The sequence below is a fragment of the Babylonia areolata genome, chromosome 7 (genome assembly GCF_041734735.1).
Source record: "Babylonia areolata isolate BAREFJ2019XMU chromosome 7, ASM4173473v1, whole genome shotgun sequence".
Lineage (NCBI taxonomy): Eukaryota > Metazoa > Mollusca > Gastropoda > Neogastropoda > Buccinidae > Babylonia > Babylonia areolata.
Window position 1 is genome coordinate 33338476 of NC_134882.1, and position 20738 is coordinate 33359213.

A 20738-nucleotide genomic window follows, 5' to 3' on the forward strand; every position below is an offset into this window, starting at 1 on the left:
ACCTGAACCCCCTTCGTGTGTTTACACATGCAGAAGATCAAATAAGCATGTTAAAGATCCTGTGATCCATTTTGGTGTTTGGTGAATTATAAAAACAAGAACATAACCAGCATGCACACCCCCGAAAATGGAATATGGTTGCCTACATGGCGAGCTAAATAAGCAAAACAGTCATACACGTAAAATGGTGCATGTCTGTACGAGCACATGTGTGCCTGATTAAAACCAACTGAATGAAACAGGAAATGAATGAGAGCCCAAATGGCAGCTGTCAGTCAGCTCTCCCCAGGTAGGCAGCCTGTTGTGTAAATGACTCCATGTTTGTAAAGTGTTTGGAGCTGGTCTTCGACTGCAGATAGGTGCTATGTAAGTATCCATTTCATCATCATCATCATCGTCATCATCATGACATCCTGACGCCCATAAACTTAATCTGATCTCAGTGAGGTGACAGCCCCTCCATTGACAAAAGTACTTGTCAGCGGCAGTTGTGGGGTTAAACAGTCTGTGCTTTGTTGTGGTGTTGTACTGATGCTTCTAGTCAACCCGGACTCCATACATGAATCTATAATTTGTTAAAACCATTCCAAAAATATGTTCAACATGAATCAAAAACAAGAAGAAATTAAAAACAACGACGAAAACACAAAGAAATTTCCAAAAAGATTAAAAACAACAAAACAAAACACCAGGGACGTCTTCAACATTCCCAGATATTATCATCACCATACTGAACATCCACTAATACAAATAGCATGCATGTAATGCTGCTTATACAAAGTCACACACACACACACACACACTTACTTGCAAGGCAATATGCGGATGACATCATGAGGCCTGTAACCCTCAATGCACACTGCACACTGATCAAAGTCGCTCTCCAGCTCCTGCAACACAAACACAAACACAAACACATCAATATTCAACACAAAGTCATCAATAAGAGGCACTCCAGTTCATGACAGGTAAGAGGAAAGCATTCAAACTTCAATCTGTGGCCGAAAATGAAAAAACTTATTCAACAGTATTGCACTGGCATTATACTGCTGGACTGTTCTGAACAATGTGCTATTGTCTTACACTATGCTGTAGCACACACTGTACTGCTGCTCCTTGTATTATACATTATTTAGATCTGGGAGTGAAATGTTGTTTTGATCACACCCAGACAGATTTTCATCACAACTGCACGATCTGTCAACTTGACCAAATCAAGACAGATTTTCTTCGCAACTGTGGTGTATGTCGTTTTGATCAATCTGAAACAATTCTTATCATTATGACATAAAATGTTGCTTTTATAGAATCGTAACAGATCCTTATAAAAACTGAGCGATATCTCATTCTGATCAAATCGAGACAATTCTTATTGTAACTGTGTGATATGTCATTTTAATACGAAGACAAATTCCTCTCACAACTGAGCACAAGGAAGATGAGTGTCTGTTGAGAACTGATCAAAACGACGTATCACACAGTTACAAGATTTTTTGTTTTTTTGGTCTCGATTTTATTTGAAAATGTAACAATATAAATATAACAAAATCAACAGGACAACAAGAAAGTGTTACATTAAGTCCTGTCAGAAAGTACAAATACACATATATGATGTAATTTATCAAGTTGCAAAATTTCTTTTTCGTCTGCAATTGTGGGCATTGTATGAGCAGGCATTTATGTGTATCGCCGTTTTTAACCCTGCCATCATTTAGGCGGCCACACTCTGTTGTTGTTGCTTTGTTTTTTGTCATTTTGGGTTTTTTTGTTTTTTATTGGGGGCGGGGGTAAATTGCTGCAAAAAACAAGCTGGTTTCTTCCTGCCTGTCTTCACCTTCACACTGTGCTGGTTTTCAGGATAAAGCAAAACAAGAGAGGCAAGGCCTTCAAGACTCACTTGTGATAAATTAAGTCCCCTAGCATTAATTACAGAGTAATTTCCCTTTTTTACTATCTGCACTAAAACGTTTGCAAAATAAATAAAAATTCCATGCTTAGCAAAAGAAGTTCCTGTTTGAACAAAAATTGATAATAATGACTCCTCTTGTTGTTGTGTCAGAATAAGAGGTCAAAGTGCCAAGTTTAGAGAATGCAAAAAATATAAATATAACAGTAAATGCAGTTTGCATATAATTAGGCTTCTTTTTTATTTTTTTGTGCCCATCCTAGAGGTGCAATATTGTTTTAAACAAGATCACTGGAAAGAACTGAATTTTTCCTATTTTTATGCCAAATTTGGTGTCAACTGACAAAGTATTTGCAGAGAAAATGTCAATGTTAAAGTTTACCACGGACACACAGACACACGGACACCCGAACACCAGGTTAAAACATAGACTCACTTTGTTTACACAAGTGAGTCAACCAGGTGAAAAACCATGTTTCTGTCATTTCTCTCCCTCGTCTGTAAATCAATCCTTCTAAAGCCCATACCTTAGAGAATAATTCTCGAAGCACACCTCACCACCCACCACACCCCTGACCACTCCTTTGAACCCTTCTCTCTTGCTCTTCTACCTGACCCTTCCCCTCCACCTTTCCAACCTCTCTGTCTACCTGATTCCCTTTGTATCAAAGGATCAGACAAAGCAAGGCAAAAACTTCTTTCCAAGAAACAACCAGACAACACTCATTTTTCAGAAGCACTCAGAGAGCAGTTCAATGACCTGTAGAGGAAATCAATGAGACTTTTAATTGAACAGCTTGTCTGACACTCCCCTGTCAGGAAGGAGGATGGTGGAGGAGGGGGGGGTGGGGGGGGGAGCAGGAAGTGAAGGGAGAAGGAGCAGGATGTGGTCAGTCAGACACTGTCCCATTTTGGGGGAGGGGGAAAGGGGGGGGGGCTGTCTCGGCAAACAATCAGTCTATTGTGCTATCAGGGATTGGATTATTCACATGCCTGTGAGGTTGTTAGCATGGCTTGACTTCTGTATTGGTGTATCTCATCTGTGTCTAATGACAGGTGGGGGGAGGGTAGTGTGTGTGTGTGTGTGTGTGTGTGTGTGTGTGTGTGTGTGTGTGTGTGTGTGTGTGTGTGTCTCTCTCTTTTTTTTTTTTTGTTTTTGTCTTTTTTTCTTCCCCTTTTAATTTTTTAGTGGGGAGGGATGGATGTTGGGGGAAGGAGCATGGCACTGAAACCGCACTTGTAAAAATCATGGATGGTATTTTAACATCCCTTGACAATAGTAAAATATGTGTTCTTACACTGCTTGATCTTTCTGCTGCTTTTGATACCACTGACCATGCTATCTTGCTAAACAGACTTAGATACTCCTTTGGCATCTCTGGCTCCGCACTGTCATGGTTCCAATCATACCTTACAAACAGAACAGAAACAGTCACATTAAATGGCCATCAATCTTTCCCATCAACATTTATATACGGTGTTCAGCAAGGATCTGTGCTAGGACCGGTTCTGTTTATTCTCTATACTCAACCACTTTTCGATGTTGTCAAAAACCATTCTGTAAATCACCATGCCTTTGCTGACGATAACCAGCTCTACAAAGAAATGACTTTTTCCAATCTTGACTCTTCCATTGGGGAACTTCAAAGGTGTATTGCTGACGTTAAGGCTTGGATGAATCAAAACAAACTACAGTTAAATGACTGTAAAACTGAAGCTATTATTATTCCTTCAAGCAGACTGTCTATAAACAACTTATTGCCTTCCTCTCTTAAGATTGGAGATTCAGATGTAGACTTTGTATCTTCAGTGAAAAATCTGGGTGTGACGTTTGATTCAAACCTCACAATGAAGAAATATGTAAACAATCTCTGCAAGGCTGCACAGTTTCAAATTCGAAAGATCAGTTCCATCCAACATCTCCTTACTACTCAAGCAACACAAACTCTGGTGTGCTCTCTTGTCTTGTCCAGACTAAGTAACTGTAGCTCACTCCTCATTGGTTGTCCTAGATACTTAATACAAAAACTCCAGAAAGTTCAAAACGCAGGAGCAAGATTAATCTTTAGAACCAAAAAGACTGACAATATCACTCATCTTCTGCGTTCTCTCCTCTGGTTACCAATTTCTGCCCGCATTCAGTACAAAGTTGCAATTCTCACCTTCAACTCCAGTTTGGGTGCTGCTCCTCAATATCTGAGAGAATTGATTCAAACCTACACACCCCGTTGACAACTCGGATCATCTTCCGATTCATGGCAGCTACTTGCTCCCCGTGTTAAAATCCGATCCTTCAGTGATTCTTCCTTTTCTTATTCAGCTCCATATGTTTGGAACAGTTTACCTCACGATCTTCGCCACTCTCCTTCATTTCAATCTTTCAAAACTGGTCTGAAAACACATCTTTTTGAAAACGCCTATCCATAGACCTTCCATACCTTTTCAGTTATAAGCCATGCAAACTCACTCTCTTTTTCACTGTGTGTGTGTGTGTGTAATTATGTAATATGCGAAGTCTCTGAATCTGTTTTGTTTCATTGTGCGCTAAATCGCTTTTTTTCTTTTTCTTTCTTTTGTGAGATATTGTGCACGCGCACGTGTGTGTGTGTGTTTGATGTTTATTGTAAAGCGCTTTGAGCTCTCTTTAAGGGAGGAAAGCACTCAACAAATGTCTATTATTATTATTATCATTAAGTGTATGACAACTGATCAGTGATCACAGACATTTATTAATCAACATCATTTGTTGTTTTACCTACAATAACACATACACAAATGTCCACACACATACTCATATAGTGAGACAAACACAAACACACTCACACACCATTACACACACACACAAAGTGACACACACACACACACACGCGCGCGCGCGCGTGTGCATGCGCGCACACACACACACCTCCAAACACAACCACCACCCCCACATGCACACACAAAAACCGCCAACCCTTCCCAAATAAAAAGCACTTGTTGATCGTGCAATATGCTGAGCAGACAAGTTAAGAAAGCAAACAAAAGATAAATAACTGATTAACAAGCATGACACTGACTGACCTTGCGCACTAATTTCATTCCATTTCCAATGATTCAGTGTCAATGCCTTAAAGTTAACTAAAGCATAGCTTTTCCAACCCAACTCTATCAGTGAACAGAGTAAACAGACAGGAAGTAATGAACAAAACAAAAATCCACAACTGTGTGTTGCCTGAAACAACTGTATTTCTCCATAAGGTCACCAACTAAACACGATTACCACCAAACAGACAGCTATATTTTTTCCACACAAAAAACATCTGAACACCACAACTACCGCCAAACAGAGCTATATTTTTCAACAAAGACACCACCTTAAGACCACATCTACTGCCAAGTAAGCAAACAGCTGTATTTCTCCAACTGATATGTATATAATAGGTGGGTAGTGCCCCTTTGCTAACTGAAGCCAACGAAGTGTTTAATCAGCCATTCTGCTGCTCGTGTCAGTACAGCGCTAAGCTGTAACTTCATATATGTAGCCAAACGCTCAGCTGGCTACAATGACTGCTCCATATCAAGCTTTCACTTGCTCGCGACATTAGTTAAGCAGACATTCCTGTGTGTGTGCCTCCACAGCAAGTTTGCGCTACGTGTCACTGTGGTAAATAAACCATTGGCAGATATCAATCAAGACAACATTTGGCAAGTCATGGGGGCAGGCATGACACAAATTTCATTAAAGCTACATGGTTACAGTTCAGAAACTACCACCAGTTAGTAGACGACTTCTCAACAGACTGATGGCCAGATACAAGTACCAATGTGGCGTCCAGTTGGCTTCAGCGTTCCTGGCCAATGAGCGATCCATGTATTTTTTTTGGATCAGTGTATTTATCCACAAAGACACCATCTCAACACCACAACTTCCACCATGCAAATAAACTGCTATATTTCTGTACAAAGACATCATCTTAACACCACAACTACCACCAAACAAACAATTGTATTTCGCCACAAAGCATCTTAACACCACAACTTCCGCCATGCAAACAAACTGCTATATTTCTTTACAAAGACACCATCTTAACACCACAACTACCAACAAACAAACGAATTTCTCCACAAAGACAGCATCTTAACACCATGACTACCACCAAGCAAACAACAAACAGCTGCATTTCTCCACAAAGACATCACACCACAACTGCCATCAAACAAACAAATATAAATTTCTCCACAAACACACCATCTTAACACCACTACTGCACCATAGTTCTCCAAAAAGACACCATTGTAACAACACAACTACCCCTCAAACAAACAAACAAATAAATGAAGGAGCAAACTCGCTTCCAAGTGCCCGTCCCGTCATGCAGACCTGCACAAGGGCTGTGAGTAAAACAAGTTCTGTCGCCCAACCAGCCCCACAACCGAAATGTCTTTTCTATTAACACGATGCTTGGCACGCCATTACCGACCCTGTCCAGCAAGCAACTGGCCCCCGAAAGGATTTGCATATTCATAAGCTCTTACAAACGCTGCTGCCACGACTTCTTCACTTCTGCTGCTTGTCACACGCCAACAGGGAGCGGGAGGCATTTTGTCCCCCCCCCCCCTCCCAAACACACCTCCAAAACCTCCTGCCCAACTTTCCCTGTCACCCCCACCCCCCCTGAGCAGTACGACTGTTATGTTATGCATCTAACTGAAGCTGCGGCCAGGACTGGGGAGGGGCTGGGGGTAGAGGGCTTGGGATGAGGTGTGTGGGGTAAAACTGCTCACACATATGATACATACATGCATACATATATATATATATATATATATATATGTGTGTGTGTGTGTGTGTGTGTGTGTGTGTGTGTGTGTGTGTGTGTGTGTGTTTGTCACTGGTGCATGTGTGTGTGTTGTTGTTGTTTGCATGTGTGTGGTGTGTTAACGGTTCGATGTGTGGTCAGACACAAGGAGAGGGTGAGATTGGGGTGATGATAACAAGGGTGCGTGCATGTGTGTGTGTGTTTGTATGTATGGGGTTGGGGGAGGGGTGCACATGCATGCATGCGTGTGTGTGTGTGTGTGCGTGCGTGCCTGTTGTATTTTCATCTAGTAATATTCAGGGCATGGTTATGTTAAATTAATTTTGATATTCAAGTGATAGTTGAATTTTGTTAATTTTTGTGAGTGTGTGCACATGTAATGGTGTACATGAATGAATGAATGAATGTCTGTGTGTGTGTGATGAATGAGTGAATGTGTGTGTGTGCATGTGCGTGCGTGTGTGCGTTCGTGTGTGCGTGTGTGAGTTGACTGTGAGTCTGTAGTGTAAGCATGTGTCTGTGCAACCGAAGGAGGCAAAATCTTAATTACTGAAGGCCAGATGAAAGGTATCATGAAAAATCCAAGACTTTTCCAGAATCTGCAGGGTGTAGCATTTATTTCTTTCTGTGAGTTTTCCAGCCCTTGAAATAAACAGTCTTCCTATTTTTCAAAGACTTTTCCCGGCTTCCCTGAACCCTGTGATATACCATGGACAGAAATTCTGCATTGTGCTGGGTGAATGCCTAGACTGCCTCATGTGTCGTGTGACTTGGCAGCCTCTGTGTATGTGTGTGTGTGCATTGTTCCACGCTGTTCTACACTGTCTGTGTGTCCTTGACATGGAGATAAAGAGCTTGTTTTGTTCACCACATCAGTCTTGTTAGAAAAAAAAAAAAGTGTTGGTTACAAAGCATGACTCATCAACACATGTTAGGGGTTTCAGCACAGCACTTAAAAAAACAAAAAAAAACAAAAAAAAACTTCTGGTTTTTTTTTTGTTTTTTTGTTTTGTTCCTCAATTATTCAGCATAACACTTTAAAATATGAATATGAAAAAAAGACATCAAAACCCAACAAACAACGACACCCCACTTCTTCCATTCTTAATGAAGACCCATTTCTATCTCTTCTTCACTGATAATGAGATATTTCTTATGTGGAAATGTGTGTGCATCATTGCAATTTCTTCACTGTCAGCAGATTTCTCTCCCCCCCCCCCCCCCCCCCTCCCCCCTTTACAAAAAAAAGTTGCTAACATTTTTCTAAAACTCAAGATATGCATGCATGTATTATCACATACGATATCAACTTTGTCTACGCTCTCTCTCTCTCTCTCTCTCTCACATACACACATATTCCACTGCCATCTCCTTGTGATGGTTCTGTTGTAACAATACTGTCTCTGATATCAGAAACACATATGGGGAAAACCCGAGTCATCTGCGATGGTTCCTGATCCATACAATGTCAAACAGCCTTCATTAATAATATGATTAGTAAGTTGTTGCATTCTTTTCTGTTACATATACACGTATCTGTTGTTGCATTCTTTTCTTTTTCTGTTACATATATGCATGTATGTATTGTTGGATTATTTTCAGTTATATATATATAACTTTTTTGGAGAGAGAGAGAGAGGTGCATCTAATGTTGGATTCTTTTCTGTTATATATATACATGCATCTTATGTTGGATTCTTTTCTTTTTCTGTAATATACATGCATCTATTGACAGGTTCTTTTCTTTTTCTCTTTCATCTACACACACACACACACACACATATTGTCATACTCTTTTCAATTTTGTTTCTGTTATACATACATACATCTATTTCCTGTAATACTGAAATCATTATTTCTTAATGTCAGCCCTGTTAGTCCTGACAGGATTTCCAGTTCACTCGCTACACCTTGACATTCCCCACAGGGAATATATGCGTCACACATTATTTTCATATGAGCAATCCGGACAAGGAATCAGGGAAATTTTTACAAATTTCTGAATCTATGCAGTTGCAACATATAAGCTAATTTCAGCACTTTTGACCTATTTCTCTGTCAAAAGCAACCAATCAGAACAGATTTCTTTGCTCTGTGTGAGTCCGCAAAATATATTTTTTGACTTGACCCTCCTATATCCCAATAGTGTGAAAGACGGAGTACTTTTCAAACACAAAAAGTGCAGAAACACACTGAAATATGAACAAAGGAAACTTTAAGCTTTGAAACCAGCTAACTCAGTGTATTACTAACACTGAAAAAAAGATCATTTCCTAACTTGAGACAACTCTTGTTTTTTGGGGTTTTTTTATTTTTTTTTTATAAAGAATTCGTTTTAATCTAATTGACAACAATAATAATAATTATTATTATTCTAATCAACCCACACAAATGGGCAGTCGGTGGAGAAAAACAGGGAAGAAATTGACAGGACAGAGAAAGTTTACTAATCTAATCCTGATTTTATGCTACAGAGACAAATACCTCACTTAACAGATCCATTATTACTGGAAGAATTGTCTGTAATTTCGCAAAGTATTTTCAGCCTGCTCTACCATAGCACTACCCCCACCCCCCCCTTTTTTTTTTTACTGCCTGCGAGCCTTTTTGTTTTTTTCCTATCACTGAAAGTCTATTTTTCTACAGAATTTTGACAAGGACAACCCCTTTGTTGCCATGGGTTCTCTTATACACGCTACACACATCTCATCAGAATGACTGCACTGTTGTCAACAATGATACTGGTGAATGGCATTTTGTACAGTGAATTTGTCTCAAGTAAAAAAGTCTGGCTCAAAGCACAGGCAATCACCCATTCGCATGCAGACACGGGACATGATATTCACAGCCTTCTGGGTCGTGGGGTCACAGAAGAAACTATCCCCACCAACCTTACCTTCACACCCTCCAACATCTCCCCCCCCCCACACCCCCCACACCCTGTCGCATGGTGGTGGCTGCCCAGACAAACTGTTGTTTTGCAGAACTTTATGATTGGTCAACAACCAAACCAGACATGGTCATGGTGATTATTTCAGTTCCCTTTTAAAAATAAAAAAGAGATTAGTTTCATTAGTTCCCTTTTAAAAATAAAAAAGAGATTAGTTTCATTAGTTATCTTGGTGTGCTGTGACTACTGCTTTTGTTTGTTTCCATGTTGTCAGACCTGACTGCTGGACTGACTGATTAGACAGCAAACAAACGACGACAAAAAAGTAACAACAACAAAAAAAACCCCAACAAAAAAACAACAGCAGCAAACACACACACATACAGACACAGACCCACACAGCCTCCGAAAAAAAAAAACCTAAAGAAAGAATTTAAGACTTCGTAAAACTTGTTTTCTTTCATTATTTTCCTCCCTCTTTTCCCTTCTTTCTATCTGTCTCTCTTTCTATATGTGTGTGTGTGTGTGTGTGTGTGTGTGTGTGTGTCTGTCCCTGTCAGCCAACTGTGTTGTGTACAAACCATGAGGCAGAACAATAGAAGGCAAAGGTCTCTCTACAACAACACGATGCAGTTTAGGCAGGTGCAGTTCAACCCTTCCTCTCTTCCCAACAAAAGTTGGCCCCCACATGTATGTCTGTGACTGCTACCTACAACCCCCACTACACACTTCTCTGGTCTCCCTGTAAGTTCATTTATATGCGACAACACCACCACCACCAAATCAATTTACATACAAGTGCAAACAAATTAATTGTGTGTAAACACCAGGCCTCCCTTGTTTGATGTTGTTGTTTTTTGTTTTTGTTTTTTTTGTTGCTGTTGTTCTTGGTTTTATCTACATGTGCAAAGCGACAGCTATGAGTAAGTCTCAGCTGATATTGTTCTTTTTTTTTTTTCACTTATACGTGTTAACAAAGTGATTGTGTTGGAACACCAAGTCTCCACTGTTTGTGTGTTAATATTGTTGTTGTAACTGTTATTGTTTTAACCCCTAGGCTGCCTATATGATGAGATAACTGGCAAGCATGTATGCTTCGCTGCCACAATAAGGAGATAACTCGTCATCGAAATATTCTGACTTTTCCCTGCTTTGCGTTCAGTTCGTTGACAAAAATACTGGTAGCTTTAGCTTGGGGAATCTTTCTGGATTCTATTCACAGCTAGAAACCCCATCTACGTCATGAGGCAGTCCTTTATTTGAACGTTTTGGTTGGGTTACTGTCCCAGTGTTTGCCTGGCTCCTCTCCTCGCTTGCTCAACAAAATGTCAGACTGACGCCGTGCTCAAGACATGCGATCGCAGCGAACTAAATCAACCAAGACTGCTTTCTTTAGCTGATGCTCAGAAATAATTGAAGCGTAAATTCGAAGAAGACAGTGATGAACATTTATAGGACGATTTGATAGAAAATAAAGGGAGCAATCAAGAGAGTGGCCAATATAGACTATCAGTAAGTGATGCCGGCTGTGCAAACCTTAGGAGACGACAGAAAGTAACTGAATTATTAGCAGGACACAGTGTGAGCGATTTTCTTGGCACTTAGCCAACACGGACTGATGAGAACTGGATAAAGTGACCATGTGTGAGATGGGTGAAGAGGAGGGGGATGGAGACTGAGGGGGCGTGGCCTCTCATCCACATTATCACTTGGAGAAGTCACAGTGCATTGTGTATCTGTCTCTTTTTAATTTTTTTTTATAATTTTTTTTAAAATTGTGGTTGTTCTAGTATAATTCTGTGTGCGCAGATATCCATTTGTTCAGAAAATATATTTTAGTACAAATTACGTGACTAATGGCTGTAGTGAACAAGTTGAAAGTATGACAAAAAACAAAACACTGATTTCAAAACAACAGCATGTCACTAAAAACATATAAAATGGGAAAACAACACGTGTTTTGTGTTCTTTATTCATTTACCTTTCAGAAAATATATACTTTTATGGGTCTTTCTCCAATAAAAAAGAGCACAGAATTTTTTGAAAATTTATACCCTTTTTTTGTGCTCATTGTCTCCTCAGTCACACGCACGAAATGGAACAATTAACCAATATTCTATCATACCATTCAAAATGAACTGTGAAATGTGGAAGAAGTTATATTTAAAAAAAAAAAAAAAAAAGAAAAAAGAAAAAAATGTACTTACCCTATCACCGTTTTTCACCGTCTTCTGGGGTATTTTTGCAATGGCCTTTTTCGCTGCACTGGCAAGTCGTCTCTGTGAGAAAGAAATAAAATCACTTTGTAAGTTTTATTGGGGGAAAAAAAATCATAAAAAAGGAATAACTTTAACTTAACAATCAAATGAAGAATCAATCAATCAAAAAATCAATTTTATAAATGAATGAATGAACAACAACACTGGCATATAAACAGATAAAAAAAGATAGATCTAACGCCAACAATAAACCGCTGTATGCTCTTTCATATAGTTAGTCTAGTTCAATCAATGGCACAAATGGGTGAACAAACAAACAAAGGTATCTGAAAGGGTACAAAAATAAATAAACCTATGTAATAGAAGAAGAAGAAGAAATTTGCACAATTTAATCTATTCTATTTTATTCAATCATTCATAGTTGAGTTTTTGTACTTGTAAAGTGCTCTGAACTCGATTTGATAAACAGTACTGAATAAGTGTCCATCATCATTATTAAAGAGCAGAAACAGAAGAAGCAGAAGAAGAAGCAGAAACAGAAGAAGCAAAAGAAGCAGAAACAGAATAAGAAGAAGCAGAACCAGAAGAAACAGAAAAAGAATAAGAAGAAGCGGCAGAAACAGAAGAAGCAGCAGCAGAAACAGAAGAAGAAACAGAAGAAGCAGAAGCAACAGAAACAGAAGAAGCAGAAACAGAATAAGAAGAAGCAGAAGCAGCAGAAACAGAAGAAGGAAAAGAAGCAGAAACAGAATAAGAAGAAGCAGAACCAGAAGAAGCAGAAAAAGAATAAGAAGAAGCGGCATAAACAGAAGCAGCAGATACAGAAGAAGCAAAAGCAGAAACAGAAACAGAAGAAGCAGAAGCAACAGAAACAGAAGAAGCAGAAACAGAATAAGAAGAAGCAGAAGCAGCAGAAACATAAGAAGGAAAAGAAGCAGAAACAGAAACAGAAGAAGCAGAACCAGAAGAAGCAGAAAAAGAATAAGAAGAAGCGGCATAAACAGAAGCAGCAGAAACAGAAGAAGCAAAAGCAGAAATGGAATAAGAAGAAGCAGAAACAAAAGAAGCAGAAACAAAATAAGAAGGAGAAACAAAATAAGAAGAAGCAGAACCAGAAGAAGAAGCAGAAACAGAAGAAGCAGAAAAAGAAGCAGCAGCAGAAACAGAAGAAGAAAAAGAAGACGAGCACAAGAACAAACACAACAAAAGACCAAGACAAAGAAAGAACTCTGCTAGCTGTCCCCCACTCACGGCCAGCCTCTCCTTGGCGTGGGCGTAGCGGAAGCGCTGAATGTAGTAGAAGACGAGCCAGGCCAGAGAGATAATCATGAGGACGATGAAGGAGATGGACACGAAGAGCACCGAGGTCTTGCTGATGGTGTTGTGGGTGCCCAGGTCGTTGGTGGCCTGCTTCTCCCCCGGGGAGATGGTGATCATAACGCGCACCCCTTTGTCCGCCAGCTCCGCCAGCTTCCGGCCCGTCTTCTGAGAGACGAAGATAGACACCTGGTCCTCGACTGTTTCGCAGAAAAAGAAGAAAGAAAAAAAAAAAAAAAAAAAAAAAAGAGAGTAAAAGAATCAGTTCAGTGTTACAAGTAAAGGGTGAAAAATTTTACTTCACTGGGGCAAAAAACGCATCAGCACTCAATCACACTTGTTTGAGATGAACCCACACACCACCATGTCATTCATGATTACCTTTCAAGCTGGATTCCAGATTTAACAATCAAGTTGCACAAACAAAAAGCTTGACAGCAAGAAATTCCCTACTGAAAGGAAATTAAAAAAAAATATATTTAAAAAAAAAAAAGACAGGCACTTTTAGAGCATGCGTCAACACATGGAAAACTCTGAGATCCTGGTTGTCAGAATTCCAGAATAATGGAGTCATGTTTATTATGATGTGCATGGTTTTACTGGCTTGTGTTAATGTCAGTTTTACTCCCTGTCTTTCTGTCACTTAATCTATTTCAAAATCAATCAATGACACTTTGGCAGCGAACTGGGGGAAAACACTTTGGTATACATTTGGCCCTATTCATCACCCATAACAAATATTCTTATTTAATCTGCAGCTTGAAATACCCAGCCGCCCAATTATCCAGAACAACTAAACCTGGTGGATAAGTGGAAAAGTGTTCTTCACTTCTCTGTTGGGCAACCAACGTTTCAATGTGTGATTGAAAGGGTGACTGAGCAGTCATCTTCTGTGTACATCACTTGTGTCTTCCCCTCTTTGCCTCCACCTTCATCTCCTGCCAAGCTCCCACTCTTCCCCACTACTCCCCAGAATGAAACCCCAGCGACCCCCGAAATCGGAGTATGGCTGCATACATACTGGGGTAAGAATGGTCATACACATAATAGCCCACATATGAGTGAACGTGGAAGAAACCCCAGCAGAGGGCACTCACACCAAGATGAGGCGTTTTCTATACATAAAACGTCAGTGTGAAAACAATCGCACTACCTTCATTATTTTTTTTCTTCCTCTCATGAGCTATGTCTGCTGACCTGTCAAATTCGCACTGCCAGTAGTTACTTCTATGAACAGTTTCTTGACTTGGGGAGGGCAAACTGAAACTTTCCCCACCTACTTGTCCCCAAGGACAACTCAAACATCACCTGGGAATTTCTAGTCTTGTAATCTGTCACAAAACTGCTCAGCTCTTTCCGGATAACACTCTTGCATAATCCATGACCCTGGCCAAGAGAGCAAGCAGGGCTGGAGCATGAGACTGGATAAGACATGAGACAGGATAAGAGGAGGGCCAACATACAGCCAAGTGACAGGTAATCAAATGGGGCTGTCTGGGAGAATCCATAATTTTCTCACCAGGACCAAGGTACCCAACACTGAAATGTCGGTTCTCAGAGTTGGAGAGACAGTAACAGAGAAAGTGCGAGGGAAATTCTTTATATATAATATCACACTGTCTGTCTGTCTCACACTCACACACCCACTCACTGGATCCAGTCCAGAGCTTAAACGTCTATGGATATGAATAAATCATTTCCTCGCCTCTCGGTCTTTCTCAGTGCCGTCTTACACCCCTTTGTTTGGAGCCATGGCCAATGCATTTTTCATTTTTAAACACACACATACATATATATATCGATTGATTGATATGGATACTTATATAGTGCCTATCCTCAATTGGAGACCAAGCTATAAGTGCTTTACAAACACGGGGTCATTTGCACAACAGGCTGCCTACCTGGGTAGAGCCGCCTGACGGCTGCCACTGGGTGCTCATCATTCGTTTCCTGTGTCTTTCAGATTTCAGGCACACACACATACACATTTTCTATATGTATGACCTTTTTGTTTATTTACCCCGCCATGTAGGCAGCAGGGTGTGCAATCTGGGTATGTTCTTGTTTCCATGACCCACCGAACGCTGACCTGGATTACAGGATCTGTAACATGCGTATTTGATCTTCTGCCTGCGTATACACACAAAGGGGGTTCAGGCACTAGCAGGTCTGCACATATGTTGACCTGGGAGATCAGAAAAATCTCCACCCTTTACCCACCAGGCGCCGTCACCGAAATTCTTTAACCATTCAGCTATTTCAAAGAAGAAGAAGAATATACATTATTTTTCCCATTCTGTTGAGTTTCTCCCTCTCTGCACAATGGGCAGAGACAGAGCATGTAGCAGTAAAGGGGGCCAAAGAGCTGCAGTTAATGTTACTGCAGGTTTGAATTCTGAGGACAATTATTCAGACACACTTGTATGGGTTCAAATCCAGTTTTCTCTAAACCTAGCTCCTAATCATCAGTTTGTGATGCTTACCACTTATCCACTGTGGATGGTTAAATGAACCTTCCAAAAAAACAAAACAAAAAACAACAACAAACAAACAAACAAAAAAAATCCCACTCTTTCAGACATGGTACACTTTTCATAAATGTGATGGCAATCGCTTTCAGGGCCTCATCTGAGTCTCTCTCTCTCTCTCTCTCTCTCTCTCTATATATATATATATATATACCTAAACCTGCAATAAAAATGTGTTGCTTCAACCTGACACAAGCCTGACCCTGAAACTGTCACTGTGCAATGCACTTTGTATTCACACAGCAACTACCTTCATGATCTGCAATACAAAAAGCTTAAAGTCGAGGGAGAAGAAATCATTTGAAAATGGGGTGTGGTCAAAAAATGTCATCATAAATGACTGTATAAATAAATAAATAAATAAATAAATGTTCTCTCACAATCAGAGAAAAGGCACAGAATGACCTCACATTAGCTTGGAAGGGTGCACACACACTAGGTGACCCCGAAATTGTTCTGTTCAGCGTAGCAATAAATAACAGGAAACCCATTTGAAAACCAAACCACATTTGACTGCATATCATGTGATGTAGGGCTAAGCACAAGCAGTAAGGGTGTGAGAATTATATTCAATAACAGTTTTACCATATACAAATTACACAACAGATATTGACATGGGAAACAGGTGACATTAGTTGACATTTATGATCCAAGCAGCTATGATTCACTCATCTTTAAGATATATCACATTAGAATTCAGTTATATGGGAAACAAAAACATAATCATTGGCTGTGACTGGAATGCAGCTCTTGATGTGCATAACGACGTGTTTGAGTTTACGTTTATAAACAGCTACTGGGTGAGACAAATGTTAAAAAGGGAATCATGGAGACATACAATCTAATTCATATCTGGAGAGCATTTAACCCTGAAAAGAGAATACTTATGGATAAAATGTAACTCAGCTCAGCAGGGTCAGCTGGATGATATTTCATGATAAAACTTGTGAACTACACACACACACTGGGTGACCCCTAAAGTGTTCAGCTCTGGAATGCAAACAACAACTACAAACACCACTCATGCAGACTCCTCACTGAATGTTCTCCATTGAAACAACCTTGAGATGCACATTATTTGTTTGTAAAGACCGCTTTATTTCCCCACCCCCAAACAAAAGCACATTTTCCATAACAAGAGCAAGCAAAAATCAAGGTGAGTTTAACACAAAATGGACTGGTTTTGGAAGCAACCTGGTAAATCACTGAGGTTTTCAAACTGTCATCTTCTCTCTGATAATTTAAATAAAGTTAACAACCCCCTCCCCCACCCCTCCCCAAACACACATACGGACAACTGAAATACAGAGTTAGTACAGATTCATGTTGTGTGTAAACACACATGTATACAAGCCAACAAATGTGATGCAGTGTGAGAGGAGGCAAATGGTTCTTTAGCAAGATGAAATATTGAACAGCGCCTTTAAATTTATTCAACCATGCCTACACTTCCATAACAATGATTATATAAAGGAATACTTTGAGAGGTAGACGTGTGTCAGATTTTAAAATCAATATGAACATACATTCTTTGCACCAGTACAATTTGCACAGCCACAGGTATCATTAAATTATTGTCCACTAGTTTGGAGAGTTGCTTACATATAGTGGAGCAATGGCCTAGAGGTAACGCGTCTGCCGAGGAAGTGAGAGAATCTGAGCGCGCTGGTTCGAATCACGGCTCAGCCGCTGATATTTTCTCCCCCTCCACTAGACCTTGAGTGGTGGTCTGGGCGCTAGTCATTCGGATGAGACGATAAACCGAGGTCCAGTGTGCAGCATGCACTTAGCGCACGTAAAAGAACCCACAGCAACAAAAGGGTTGTTCCTGGCAAAATTCTGTAGAAAAATCCACTTTGATAGGAAAAACAAAATAAAACTGCATGCAGGAAAAAATACAAAAAAAAAAGAAAAAAAAAAGGGTGGCATTGTAGTGTAGCGACGTGCTCTCCCTGGAGAGAATACAAATACAGGGTTTTTCATATCCTTGATTTGTCTCATCCAAATGACTGGATGCATAGTTTATTTTTTTGTGAAATTGGGGAGAAATGGCAAGACTAGGATTCAACCACACACCTCTTTATGACACTGTATTGGCAGATATACTTCAAAGATAATTTTCATGCATAACGAACAGTAACCATTTTTTCAGAACCACCCCCCCCCCCCTTTTTTTTTAAAATTTTTTAATCTTATTTAATCATTCATAATCTAACAATTTCTGATGAATGTAAACATTAAGAACACACTTAACAAATCTGCATTTGCACCATAACATCACCCCCCCCCCCTCCCCCACCCCCCTCGCCACAAGAACGACTATTAGAAGTCTTAAAATATGACTTCATCAGTGTTTGTATTTTTCAACAATACTCAAGGAATATACTATTTTCAGTGTCTATGACACATTTCTATTTACTTTTCAATATGACAAGCCTGGTTCACAGGCCAGTGAAGAAAAGAAAAAAAAAAAAAAAAAAAAAGACCAAAGGAGGTCACAGCACCAGACAGTATCAAGAGGGCTCTCTCTCTCTCTCTCTCCCAGGATCAATAGGAGCTTATACATAAGAGCAGCTGGTTTGATGCCTGCTTACACAGGATCATGAGGGTATCAGTGCCCAGAGTGGGGATGATGAACTATTCCCCTCCCAAATAGGAATCAGAAACACAGAGAATTGACAGAACAGGGCAGGGGGACTGCCCATTACCCCCCACAACCCATCCCCAGTACCCATGTCTCGGCATGTGTGTGTGGGGGGGTGGGGGGGCAGGGAGAACATGAAGGGCAGAGGAGCACAGACAGATGGGAAAATACATTCACACACATGCGTGCACATGCACCCCCCCCCCTCTCTCCACAGAGAGAGAGAGAGAGAGAGAGAGAGAGAGAGAGAGAGGGAGAGAGAGAGAGAGCAACCAAGAAAGAAATAGACCCACTGAGTGACTGGCAGGGTGAGACTGAGCAAAACTAAAAAAAAAATTTATCACCACAGAGAGAACGAGAGAGAAAGGGCAATAGCAACAATGGTCAACGTCATGTTTAGATCGAAACCAACTGGCTGAGAATAAGACTGACGGCCAAGACACACAGAGGCAGAAGGTGCTCTTCAGAATGGGAGGAAAAGGCAATGGAAGGACAGAAGCGACGACAGACTGACAAGAGTCCAATGAAAAATAGCTCTGAACATAATCAGAGAAAATCACACACACAAAAAAACCCCAACTCATCCTGGCATGAGAGAGTGAACGACACCGACTGACTTCTGTTTTTCTTTAACCCCCACCCCTTTACTGCTGACTGGTGTAATGAGACTGGTAAAGCATCAACATGAAGTGCACTTAGTGCGCTTTGTATAATTTTAAAATGGTGTAATCGGTTTTGCTGAACATAAACAATGCTGTCCCAAAAGGAAAAAGTCCATATATATATATATATATATATATATATATATATATCTACTGAGTGGAGACTGATGCCCTGACCAGAAAGCTTATGCCTTCTATTAGTGAGGTCACAGCCCTTCCTTCACTGACTAGCATAATTGTCAGCAGCAGGCAAGGGGTTAATCAGATTTAGCTGACAAACAGAAACGCAAGACACACACACACCCACACACCATACAGTCAGGTGAGCTTCACTGCCTGGCGATAATTAGTGAAAAGCACCGTCTCCTCCTAATCAAGGAGTCACAGCCTAATGACTGCCCATGTGTCGTCGGGGAGGCAGGTGTGGACACAAAGCATGGAAAGGACCAGGCAAAAGGCCAACGGACAGCGGACAAAGACACGCACACAGTGATGGACCCCCACCCATGGCCTGATCAATACCTTACAGAAACCTGAAGGACACACATGCAATCATCACCGGGTACATACATGGGAGAATAAATGAAAGGGCGGAGAAAGAGAGAAGAGAGAAAGGGGGTGGGGGGAAACAGAGAAAGTCCAAGACAGCCAGACAGAGAGAAAGAGAGACGATGAGAGAGAGAGAGAGAGAGTGAGAGAGAGAGAGAGAGAGACAGACAGACAGACAGAGATAGGTGAACAAAAGTCTTTCATCAACTAATGAATGAGAGAAATGGCCCTCCCCCTGACTGTTGTTGGCTCAGCACTGACTGATGAAAGGCCCTGACTTGAGTGGATCTATACATGACACAGACAGTGGGTCACACTGACACCAGCACCCTGATCATTGTGCTGACTGTCAAGTAGTACAACATTTCACTTGGCTTCAACTGTGTTTTGTGCAACTTGGGGGGCTGATTAACCCCCTGATGACTGCTGAACCGTGGTGAAATGAGATCAGCGTGGTAAGAGTTTGAAATGCAGTTACTGCTTTGCGTGTACAAATGATCAAAGGTGTATGACTGATTTTTTCCTGAACACAAGTAACGCAGTCCCAAGAGGATGACGTCCAAATTACAGAATGGTGATCAAACACCCTGATCACTAGAGCTCAGTCTTCATCAGTGAAACTGAGGCGACAGCCCTCAAGGACAAGCATATTTTTCAGCAGCAGTCGAGGGGTTAAACCTGACTCCAAAGGATATCTGTCTCACACCTTACAGCAGACTGCTTCCCCTGACACAGGATCATCATCACAGTAGTGACAGATGACAAAAGACAAACAGAACAGAGACAGACAGACAGGGAGAAACACAGGACCTTCAGGAGAGGGACAGAGAATGAGAGAAGCCAGAGAGCTGAAGCAAGTAGGAACAGAGACACTGAGTCAACATTTGTGACAGATCTCCCAAGAGAAAGAACACACACACACACACACACACACAAGCGCGCGCACGCACACATGCACACACACACACAAGATGGGGATGGTGACAATCAGCTAACTCAAAGTGCTCAAGAAAGTTTTAAAGTGACCCGTTCCAGAGGCTTAAAAAGCCCAAACTCAAACAGGAACAGAAAACAAGAAAAACAAAGGAGGTGATTTCTACTTCACTGGAAACAAATACCAACCAACAGTGCATCTGTGGAGAAACCAACAACTGTCGCACAATACAATGCAGTGACTGTGTTCGATAAATTCACTGGGTGGGTACAGACTTACCTGTGTACCAA

The 20738-nt window shown here is 40.7% G+C and overlaps 1 protein-coding gene across 1 annotated transcript in view; it reads right to left on the bottom strand.

Annotated features, from left to right (window-relative positions):
• The window catches only part of LOC143283978 (RING finger protein 150-like), a 59995-nt gene that overhangs the window by 18099 nt on the left and 21158 nt on the right, over nt 1-20738 (bottom strand). The window contains exons 2-4 of the mRNA XM_076590463.1: nt 13066-13331; nt 11803-11874; nt 808-890 (exon numbers count right to left, since the gene is read on the bottom strand). Of these exons, the coding sequence (XP_076446578.1) occupies nt 808-890; nt 11803-11874; nt 13066-13331 (421 nt within the window). The remainder of the gene's footprint in view (nt 1-807; nt 891-11802; nt 11875-13065; nt 13332-20738) is intronic.